This window comes from Pseudorca crassidens, chromosome 18 (genome assembly GCF_039906515.1).
Source record: "Pseudorca crassidens isolate mPseCra1 chromosome 18, mPseCra1.hap1, whole genome shotgun sequence".
Taxonomy (NCBI): domain Eukaryota; kingdom Metazoa; phylum Chordata; class Mammalia; order Artiodactyla; family Delphinidae; genus Pseudorca; species Pseudorca crassidens.
In genome coordinates, this window is record NC_090313.1 from 66,420,315 (window position 1) to 66,432,489 (window position 12,175).

General features: G+C 40.2%; 1 protein-coding gene across 1 annotated transcript in view; it reads right to left on the reverse strand.

The window, feature by feature from the left end:
- FREM2 (FRAS1 related extracellular matrix 2) overlaps positions 1 to 12,175 on the reverse strand; it is a 160,282-nt gene that overhangs the window by 7,975 nt on the left and 140,132 nt on the right. Inside the window, exons 17-23 of the mRNA XM_067713219.1 lie at positions 7,323 to 7,515; positions 5,707 to 5,811; positions 4,098 to 4,225; positions 3,865 to 3,999; positions 2,990 to 3,116; positions 1,559 to 1,746; positions 831 to 977 (exon numbers count right to left, since the gene is read on the reverse strand). Of these exons, the coding sequence (XP_067569320.1) occupies positions 831 to 977; positions 1,559 to 1,746; positions 2,990 to 3,116; positions 3,865 to 3,999; positions 4,098 to 4,225; positions 5,707 to 5,811; positions 7,323 to 7,515 (1,023 nt within the window). The remainder of the gene's footprint in view (positions 1 to 830; positions 978 to 1,558; positions 1,747 to 2,989; positions 3,117 to 3,864; positions 4,000 to 4,097; positions 4,226 to 5,706; positions 5,812 to 7,322; positions 7,516 to 12,175) is intronic.

Consider the following 12,175-nt stretch of genomic DNA (forward strand, 5'->3'; position numbering starts at 1 on the left):
TAACAACACAGATGGACTTGGAGGGTATTATGCTCAGTAAAATAAGTCAGACAGAGAAAGACAACTACTGTATAATACCACTTATATGTGGAATCTAAAAAATAAAACAAACTGGTGAATATCAGAAAACAGAAACAGACTCACAGATACAGAGAACAAAGTAGTGGTTACCAGTGAGGAGAGGAAAGTAGGGGAGGGACAAGATAGGAGTAGGGGATTAAGAGGTACAAACTACCACGTATAAAATAAGTAAGCTACAAGGCTATATTGTACAGCACAGGGAATACAGCCAATATTTTATAATAACTATAAATGGAGTAGAACCTTTAAAATTGTGACACTATGTTGTACCCCTGAAACTTTATTCTATTTCAAAATAAATTTCTTTATATTAAAAAAAAAAAAAAGAAGAGAGATTCCTGGGCTGTGCACAGTTGTTTCTCTGAGTCCAGCAGTTCACACAAGATCACCCTTATAAAGGTGGCCATAAAAAGTCAACCGAGAGGAGGTTTCGAACAATAAGAGCAGAGTTCCCAACCATCAAATTTAGATTTATATTCTGGACTGAATAAGGGTCTTCATTACACGTAGACTTAAAATAACATGAATACATTAATAAACATAATAATAGCTAACATTTATGGAATGTTCACTAGGAGCCCAGGAGGGTCTGGTGTGGTTTACATGCGTTATTTTACTCAAAGTTCACATTAACTCTACGCAGTATGACAATTACTGCCTTCTACATGGGAGACATCTGAGGTGCTCAGATGTTAAGTAACTTGCATGTGGTTACACACCTCTTGTAAGTGACCTTGTTATTGGCCCACCTGAAAGAGTGGTGTTGAGTCGACTTTAAATCCATCGGATCCAGGCTGATTCACTAACAAGATAGCTTCAGGGTCGTCCACTGCCAGTTTGGCGTTAAACAGGACATTTCCGAAACTGGTGGCTTGTGTCTCCGGCTGAGCTTTGTCCTTTAGGCAATAAGGAAAATGAGGACTGCTGCAGATAATGCCAACTTTTGCAAATGCAGAAGGTTTTCCTATTAGTTTTGTGCAAGTACCAATTACAGTAAGTCCCCTACACATGAACCTTCAAGTTGCGAACTTTCAAAGATGCAAACCTGCATTCGCGTGTCCAATCACATAAATTAGTTCACGTCTCTGGGGTACATTGTCATGCGCTTGCATCCTCTACAAGTGGTTGTGCTTTTGTGTACTTTACCGTACAGTACTGTATAGAGTGCGGTAGTACAGTATCTTTATTTCAAGCCCAGGATGTCCAGAAATAAGCGTAAAAACAGCAGTGACATAGCGGCTACGGTATAGCTGATTGTGTAAGTTGGGCATCTAGGCTAACTTTGTTGGACTTATGAACAAATTGGACTCACGAATGCGCTTTTGGAACAGAACTCATTCATATGTAGGGGACTTACTGTACCATAAAATGCCACCGTTTGGTTTCCTTTAAAAAGATGCTGTTGTTTTAAAACAGAAGACAAAGACCATTAGCTTTGAGTATCTAGCCAGTTCACTGTTTGGGCCAAAGCTCTTACCACAATTTTAAATCTATACAAGAGTGAAGGAGAGTCAGCCAAGCAGCCGTATTCTGCGTTCTGTGGATTGTACTTGGGAACGTAGCCGTCAGCCCCGGTGCACAGGAACACCTTCTCGATGCTGCAGTAGAAGGAATCGCCCAGATTCTGGACAGGATCCACCATGACCCGGCCATAAATCGTATCGCCTGAAACAGAGACGTGGAAATGTTATTTCTGTTAAGTGATAAGGTATGTCTATGTGACACTGCAAACAGTCTGTGACCATAATGACACTAGAAAGCATTTCCTTCTCTTCCCAATCTGGCATCACATGTCGAAGCCCTTTTTGAGTTAGCTTCAGGATCTGGTCCACTCCCAGGCCTCAGATGAGGCCACTTTGCAGACGATCACAGGTACCGGAGGTTTACTGACCCTCAGCGTGCTCCGCCTGTAGTGGGAATAACCTCAAGGCTTGGCCTATCTTTTATTTTTTTTCCAGACATAACTTTTTTCTGCTTTATAACAAAGTGAGTCAGCTATACATATACATATATCCCCATATCTCCTCCCTCTTGCGTCTCCCTCCCATTGGCCTATAATTCAACATTCATAACATCCCATTGTGGTTAAAGTCCAGTTTACATAAGTATATTAGTTGCCAAGATATAGGCAAATCATTACAGAATAACACTAAAGAGAAAACATAAATAAAAAGCTGAATTAGCTTTGATTTTTAAATTAAAAAAAATTTTACTGAAGTATAGTTGATTTACAATGTTGTGTTAATTTCTGCTGTACAGCAAAGTGACTCAGTTATACATATATATATTCTTTTTCATATTCTGTTCCATTATGGTTTATCACAGGATATTGAATATAGTTCCCTGTGCTATACAGTAGGACCTTGTTGTTTATCCATTCGGTATATACTAGTTTGCATCTGCTAATCCCAAACTCTTAATCCTTCCCTCCCCAAACCCAGCTTTATTTGATTTTGAAAGAGGGTTTAAGGAAACTCCCTGGTATTTCATCATCTCTTTCACAGCTACTACTGAACACCTACCATGTGTACTAGGTATTTTGCTAGGTTCTGGGAATATACCACTAAACAAGACAGGCACAACCCTTGCCCATGAACTATATATTCTCATGTAGCTGCAGTATTGGTGTGTATGCAAATTGAAAATAAAAACATTCAAGGAAAAAAATCCAGACTTGTTTCAAAAGTCATTTAGATAAGGGAAATAGAGGTTAACTTCCCCAGAATAAAAACCATCCTGTAACATATATCCAATTTCAGTGACCCCTCCCACCAAAATGATAAAGACCCAGTTATAATCTCAAGACCGTAAAGGAGGTTATAATTGTTCCCCTCAAACACGATCCCAATAAAGGACGACAGATATAATGGCAAACAGATGAGCAGGCGTCTCACGTGTAAAGTGATACCTTCTGCAAAGGCAACATCACTCTCTTGTCCAAATCCCATGGATCCATCAGACAACCAGAGACTCTTCTTGGAGAGTAGGTACATCTGCGTGTTCAAGCTAAACTCAGCTGCCACTGGATCACTGACCTAAAACCAAGCGTAAAGGCCCTTTTATGTGTTGTTGATGGTTCTGGTGGTGCACAAACACATTATTTGCAGATACACACATGCATTGTACGCTGACGTAAAGAATGGTAAACACTGCACAGAAATTTTCATGTCCAGCCAAACCACCTTCTTAGGGAATTGTAACACTGACTTTGTTCTTCTTAAGAAGACAAAACTGTCAAGGTTACATCATTTTTCGAATGGGACTAACTAGCATTGCTTGAGCTCATTTCCACTGGTTTACTGGATGTATAAGGGACTTGTAAACAGCGGAAGGCCAACATTTAGTAAGAGTTCTTGGGCAAAAGATGCCATCACATTTCTTTTAATACATACTGGCAACTAGGCGCTCTGAGGTGGCATGGACTACAGGATATTTATTCTCCTTGATGATCAAGGACGAGATGAAGAAGTACAGAACTCTGGGGAAAATTCTCAAATCTCCAAGGCAGCAAACTCCAGGAGGAGATCAGATCCCATAAGAAAAAAAATAACCCTTGCATACTCTTAACCTGTGGATTTTATATACCGAACCCGCAACGGATAAAGGGCAATTCTTTCTTCTTTCCTCCTCCCTTGTTCCCTTCCTGCCTGACTTCCTTTTTTTTCTCAGCATGTAAGAATTGAAGTCATTGGGTGAGAAAAAAATTTCTTTTTTACTGATAAAAGTAAACTATGACTTTAACCAAGTGGGCTTCTACGTGGGAGAAGATTCTATGAGACACACCTGTTGGAATCGGATGTCAAGGTCAAAAGTGATAGGCTCTCTGGGGTTGCAGTGGACTGGCAGGCGGTACTCCTGGTGTGACGGAGTGGTGCACGGCAGCAGTTTTACAGTATACGTCCCCGAGTAGTCCCGTACCTTTAAGGAGCAGAGACGACATTCGTGTTTTTCATTTAAAAAGCTGAGATGTAGTCAAAGGCAGCAGCAAGGGAAAATTAAGAGCCTCAGTCACTTACTGCGAAGTCAGATACAAAGCTCCATTGCTGGACTGGCTGGTTATAGGTTGGTTCACTCCTTATGAGACGCAGGGAAAACATCAGACCTGGGTGATCAACTGACATGATCATGGAGCTGGTGAAGGCCGCTAGAAAAATGCCAAGAACAATAATGGTCTAGTGGTTAAAAGAGTGCATGACCGTTTGGAGTTTTCAAAGTGCCTTATGATCCCTTATTTGCATGTATTCTTATCATAAGCCTGCAAAGTAGCAGGGCTGGTATAATAATCCTCATTTTGCAGTTAAAGAAACTGGGCTGCGAGCGATTGTGTGACTCTCCCGGGATCACACAGCTGGGCTGTGTGCCTCTGATTCCTAATGCAGTGCTTTTTCCACTCTATATAATGCTGCCAAAAACGAATTGTACAGAAATGCTCACTTAGTTCAGGGCTGCTTTCCAGGGAGGCACAGCCGTTCGATAAAGGCTCACTATGCGCTGAAGCTATGAACAGAACCTCGGGCTACTTGCTCCCACAGAGCCAGGCACACCCAACTTATACATGGAGGCTAATTTTAATTAGATTGCCTCAATCATATCTAAACAAAGATTCAGTCTCATAGAAAGGTAGACACGTGGAAGGGAACTGTAAAGACCAGGAAATCCTCATTTTCCGGAACAGTCAATTACAATAAAGCAAAATGATTCTTTTTGGTTCTGTATTTCAGAGCTCAGACTCACAAAAATACAGCAAACTGTCTTTCTCTTCCTGCATTTCAGCCTGATTCTCTCCGTCCGACCCAGAAAAAAGAAGGACACAGAAGACAGCGCGTGAATTACTTCCCTCTTCCAATCTGACATGAGTTGGCACACCAGTAAGATGTGCAAACCAGTTTAGTAATGTGAAGTCAAATAAAAAATTATTTCTAATGAAATGAAACTTTTTATAAAAGCTTAGACGTGAGTGACTGCCACATTATTGACATTCACAGCACAATTCATCAGATTAGTAAAATTACATGGCTAACACTTAACATAATTAGCTAACGTGTCTGAAACAAGTGTAATAGTGAAGTGGTACTTCTGTCTCCATCATAAAGTTTTCTTACAGTACCTAGAGAAGAGCTGTGCTCACTGAACAAATGACCTAAAATTCAAATTTTTGGACAACACATTTGAAGTAGAGAATGGGAATGTTGTGGCTATGTTCTCAATCTAAAGGAAAACTCTTAAAATTAACTCAGTAGAGTTTTCTTTTCTTTCTTTATTTTTTTGGCCATGCTGCGCGGCTTACAGAATCTGAGTTGTCCGACCAGGGACTGATCCCAGGTCACGGCAGTGAAAGCGTGGAATCCTAACCACTAGGCCACCAGGGAACTCCAAGTAGAGTTTTCTTTTAAATTTACTTCAACCATTTGGTATTTTCTCTAAAATTCTACAGTGATGATTTTGTAGCTTATAAGACGTAGCTGAGCAATGATCAAGCCCTCATATAGATATTTGTACATACGTGGTTCGTTTGAAATTAAGGGCTTCAAAGCTCATAAGGAAGCATGCTGGAACGTGTGCAAATATGGAACAAGTATATCCTTGTTGTGTGGGGAGCGGCTATTTAAGGGTAATGGGGCTTACCGGGATGTGACAGCACAAACAAGCCATGGAACTGAGCCTCTGTCTTGAAGTTCACGACCAAACGCCCCTCTTCACCGATGCGCATGCTGGTTGGGTAGAGAGAACCTATGATGGGATGGGACACAAGAGTGGGAATATTGGTGACCAAGGACTCCTAATGTCTGGGGTTTCTTCCAAAACCAAATTCAGGTTCCTCTCATCTTTAAGCATTCTAGCCAAAAGGTATTACCAGAAAAATTCGGAGTGATCAGAGAGGCAGAAATATTCTTATTTTGTTTTGTTTTGTTTTCTAACAGGAAAAGCTGTCTAGAAGGCAGGCAGAATAGAATAAGGTCACATGAATGAGGTCCATATGAAATATACAGAGTGATTACAATAGGCCAAGATATTTCTTAAAGCTTTAGTCTATAGAAATTAAGCTGTAAATTGAGAGACAGGAGGAACTGGTCAAATTTTGAAGATTTGGACATGTAGGTGGAAACAGGTTTGTGCTCTCCAAAGTAATTCCAAATGTAATTTCATTATTCCAAATTAATTGATTCCACATTCCAAATTAATTTCATTAATGGCTTAATGAAAACTCCAAAACTTCCCCAAGAAATTTAGCAAGGTGACCAAAGTTGGCTACAGATAGAATAAGGAAACATGAGATCCTGATGTAGAAGTTGAGAACCAAGGGATGGATCTGCATTAAGATTCACTTAATATACATTTCCTAAGGCAAGATATGGAATTAAAACATTTGAAACGGTCTAGACTGATTACTTAGGGTGATCATATTACCTTTCACATAGCTTTAAGGTAATTTTAATCTGTTTAAGACAACACACTTTGAGATGTCCTATCAACCGAATTTTCCCTCTGGCTCGTAAGAAGCAATGATGGTTAGACATGCGTGGAGCCTGAACAGCAGTATGTGCCTGAAAAGAAACAGCACTAATTCTACTAATGGATTCATTAGCTTCATGCTTGTGGACTTTGAATTATGATTCTGACATCAAGACTGAAACAAAGTTATGCAGATGATTTGGGGGCCCAAATTGTAGTGGCACGCACCACCACTGTTCCAAGACATTCAGCTAAAGTATTATAGAATAATAGAATTTTTTAACTGAAAGAAAATTAGAAGTCTAGTCTATCTTTCATAAGAAATTGACTGCCAAAGGTCAAGCAATATGTTTGAGATCACACAGTTAGTTAGCTATAGACCCAGAACTAGAATCCAGGACACAGTTTATACTGGGCTTTAAAATGCATCTCCCATTTTCATAAACAAAAATGTGTAACTTTTTCTTTGGGGTTCATTCCTTACTTTCAGTTGGAACTTTTCCCTATCCATTTTCTAAAATCTAGAGAGAGAGAGATTGTGTTGAGTAACACATGAATGATTAATCGCCTAAAATGGACATTATATTTAACAGTCACGTATCATGCAAAATTTGATGCATTGATATAATTTAAAGAAGTTTTTCCATGACAGAAATGATTTGAAAATATTGACTATAAAAATAAAATACATTGAAAGATGCTTCTATTATTTTTAGCTGCAGTAAAAATTTCTCTTAAGTCATTCAAATAGGTAAGAAAACTAGCTTTCCAAGTCTCTGTTAGCTCACCTTGGAGTTCAGCTTCTGGGGGGCTGACAATTCCATCAGTCCACAAGATGGCAGTGTCATACACGAAAGTCAGACGAAGCTCTGACTTCAAGTCAAAATGCTGCCAGCCTCCTACCCCAACGGGGGAATGGAACACGTAGGAAACATACAGAGGGACTCGAAGAGTCACATAGGACTGCACTAGGTTTAGGACCTAAAACAATAAAATTGTATCTATCAACACGAGTCAGTGTTGCTAATGAAACCAGCTTAATTTTGTGCAAGCCATTTTCTCCTTTCACTTATCTGAAGGTTTTGAGTTAATCATTGAGGAAAGGAAATGACAGCATTTATAACACTACTGTCCCGCTCACTTAATTTGGGAGTAATTAAATAGTTATTACTCTACTACTTTCCTTTGCAGCAAAGGATAGGCAGCAGAAATCTTTAAGCTAAAGTACATTATTTTGAGCATACTAAAACAGTGCTTTTTTTTTTGTAGCAGCTTTATTAAGATATAGTTCATATACCATGTAACTCACCTATTTCAAGTGGACAAATCAATGTTATTTAATATATTCAGGGAGTTGTGCAACTTTCACCGCAATCACCGCAAACATTTCACCGCAATGTTTTAGGACATTTTCATCACTTCCAAGAGAAATTCCATCTCCATTAGCAGTCATCCCCTTATTCCATCCTCCCTCCCCAGTCCCTGGCAATCACTAGCCTACTTTCTGTCTCTAGGCATTTGCCTATTCAGAACATTTTACATAAATGGAATCACACAACATATGGTCTTTTGTGACAGGCTTCCTTCACTTAGCATAATGTTTTCAAGGTTCATCCGTAGTGTAGCATGTTTCAATACTTCTATTACTGAATAGCATCCCACTGTACGCATATACCACATTTTATTTATCCATTCATCAGTTGATGAACATTTGGGTTATATCCACCTTTTGCCTATTATGAATAACAGTGCTATAAGTTACTTTTAAGTTATTATATAGAGGAAGAGGAAATAAAGCAGCAAAGACCTGAAAGCAAACATATTTAGTAGTGACATGTAACATTTAAGATTCCATGTAATATTTAAGATGGCTCAAAAATAATTAGTTGAAGTGTCTTCTTACAATTTATACTTTCTTCTTTTGTATTTTGCAGGTGGACTGGGGTCACGGAGGATAAGCTAATATTTATTGAGCATCTACCACTTTTCAGACATCGTGTTAAGTTCACAAATAAAGCTACTCAATGTTTTCATTCTTCCCCATAGTTATATTTACATGTATGTGTGGATGATTGAATGAATGGATAGAGAGATGAAGGATAGAAAGAGAGAGAGAGGAAAGTTAAGACTCAAAGAAATAAAGCAAATTTCCCACTTCCTTCTGTTGTAGCCCTGCCAATAATAGACCCCAGCCTTTGGCCCATGCTTTTACTACTCTTTCACACTTTATCGTATTCCAAACCAAGCTGAGGGTGGTCTTAAGATCACCTAACAAAGGTTATCATCCTTAATTCTCAGAATAGCGCGGCAGAATAGCAGGGAAAATACAACTACCTTCTTTTACACAAGAGGAAATGGGCTGAGGTCACATCATACTGCTTACAAGTTTGAGTCAGGTTTTCTGATAGGTCTATTTCTCCTTCCACCCTGAGGTGGCAACAGGAATCATACATGTGAGTTACTGAATAATCTAAAACATGATAGCTCTTAGTTATCATTTTGTCATGGGGTTAAAAGTAAACTCCTCAAATCACCAAAATGACAACCTGAATCACCAACAAAAATGTATCGAAAGAAAACCATCCACCAAGCAAATTATGATTCTCAGCTGTGTAGTAGCTAACACTCGTCATCTCCTAACGTGGTCGGCAGGAGAGGCGCCTTTGCACTGAAGTCCTCTGAGATAGCAGTTTCTAAGGGTAGCTATTCCTGCAGTCATTGAGGAAGGGATCTTGAAGTGCAGTTTTGACACCCTGACGGTGTAATGGAGAGTAATTGTCAATCCATATGCCACTGGTAATTAAGATGACTATTTCATCCTGTGATTTTAATAAACACTCATTAAAGAATAGGCTGTAGACATGGATTTCCAATTAAACTTTCTAGGTGCTAAAAATAATTTTGCCAACATTACATTCTATCCATCAGATGTTACTGAGTGTGCTATTTTGGAGAGAACTATTAACATTCACATCCTAGGAACAAGTTACTTGGCTCCCTGACGAATTCTTACGTGATTCCATTTGATCCTCCTGGTAACCTAGAGTTTGATCATTTCTGGACATGGAATCGGCATCTTATTGCATTTTCTTGTTCACCACAGCCAGGTCTTTTTGTCTGCTTAGAATCTCTGTCTAAAGGAATTGGAGCCTAAATGGGACTAGGCAGATCACCCAGGTCACTTACCTGTTCGTTCCTGTAAAATTGAAGAACACAGTGCAATCAATGTAACCTCTACAGCGGTCCCCAACCTTTTTGGCACCAGGGACCGGTTGCATGGAAGACAATTTTTCCTGGGAAGGGGGGGCGCGGGGGGATGGCTCTGGCGGTAATGCGAGCGGTGGGGAGGAGATGAAGCCTCGCTCGCCTGCCCGGCCGATCACCTCCTGCTGTGTGGCCGGGTTCCTAACGGTACCGGTGGGGGACCCCTGCTTTAGATGCCATCTTAATGAACCCTTCATTTTCTTTCAGCCTATTCCACAGGACTTTTAAAAGTATTTGTTTATACTGAAAGAAATGTATGTTAAATCTGGTATACTGCTCTTAAAGAAACTGACATGATGAGTGAGTTTACACATCCTTACTGATTTGTTTCTTCAACAAAGGCAAACAATAGTTTAAATTCCATATTTAAAGGGAAAGTGCAAAGTGCAAATGACTTGTGAAAGGTACCATACTGATATAAATTTCTATCACTACTAGTAAGTGACTAATGATGGGCAGCAGGTTTATATTTGGGGAGATATTGCCTGTTGAAGGGACAAGAGAAAGTCTGCTGATCTGTGTTAGATGGTAGAAAAGGGGAAGAATAGGAAGAAAGAAGAGTACCCCAAGAGAAAAATTACATTCACAGTGCTGCCCAAGGTGGAAAGTATTGTTGAGGAAAATTGCAGTAGTTTTTTGTTTTAATTTTATTTTTGGCTGCTTTTGGGTCTTCGTTGCTGCGCCCGGGCTTTCTCTAGTTGCGGTGAGCTGGGGCTACTCTTCGTTGCGGTGTGCGGGCTTCTCATTGCGGTGGCTTCTCTTGTTGCGGAGCACGGGGTCTAGGGGCGCGGGCTTCAGTAGCTGTGGCTTGCGGGCTCTAGAGCGCAGGCGCACTAGTTGTGGCGCACGGGCTTCGTTGCTCCGCGGCATGTGGGATCCTCCCGGGCCAGGGCTCAAACCCGTGTCCCTTGCATTGGCAGGCAGGTTCTTAACCACTGCACCACCAGGGAAGCCCAAACTGCAAGTAGTTTTAATTCCTCACTTATTTTGGACTTGTAGCTGAAGCTATTCAATTTACATATTACCTTACAGATATTTAAAAATTCTTATAGACGTAAGCAATAGAGGTATGTAACTAATAAAAAGTAATCCAGATTTACTTTGCCCCTTTGCAGCTTGAGCAAGGCACTATTTTACACGTGTTGAACTTAAGCCACAGAGAAGGTAATTGGCTTGCCCAAGATTATTCAGTACATTCAGGACTAATACTCAAGTATCTAGACCAGCACTGTTCAATGGGATCATAACGTGAGCCACACATGTAATTTTAAATCTTCCAGTAGCCATATTTCAAAAAGTAAAGAGAAGCATGTGAAACCAATTTTAACAATAGTTTACTTAACCTAATATGTCAAACATATTGCATTTTAATATGCCATCAATATAAAATAACTAGAATGTAATATTTTACATTCTTTTTTTTTTTTGTACTAAGTGTTGTTTTTTGTGTTTTTTTTTTGCGGTACGCGGGCCTCTCACTGTTGCGGCCTCTCCCGTTGCGGAGCACAGGCTCCGGACGCACAGGCTCAGCGGCCATGGCGGGCCCAGCCGCTCCATGGCATGTGGGATCTTCCCGGACCGGGGCACGAACCCACGTCCCCTGCATAGGCAGGCGGCCTCCCAACCACTGCACTAGGGAAGCCCCTGTACTAAGTCTTTGAAATCTGGTATGTATTTAACATGCACGGCATATCCCAATTCGGACCAGCCCCATTTTAAATGCTCAGTGGCTACACATGGCTAACGGCTACCATATTGGACAGCACAGATTAGACTCTTCTACTCAAGGTCTTTCAATTAGACCACATATATTGAAAACAACAATCATTTCAAAATCTTTGATAGTCATGCGGCTACCCTACTTTACGCAGGACAAGTGATTTGTGCTTACTTCAAAGACTGAAAACTGAGCCAGAGCCATTAGAACCTTATCTGAGGACAACCACTGGTGGGGATTTCCCATTGGCTGGAATTTCTTTCTGTTGCTGCTTTTGTTGCCAGATGCATGTCTATATCATCAAGACGGTGGTGTTTGTGAATGTGTAAAGAAGGCTCATAGATCTCAATAGCTTGAAGTCTCAGTAAAGTGTGTACTTAGCGACTCAGTGGAAGACATTGTTTTAACAAGTTAGAATTCTTAGCCAAGGTCTCTGCGTAATAGCAGTCTACACATCCAGGAACGGCTGGAAGGAAACTTTGGCTTCTTTCCAGTTACAAGCCTTTCTGAAGGGCTGTGATATCAGAGATGCACAAGGGACCTTGGAATGAGGGAGGATCAATACTGGTCCACAAATTCTTTAGGATTAAGGACAACTCTATGGGATATTTACAGTATAGGATTATAAATAATCTAAATGACCAGTAATAGAAGAATATT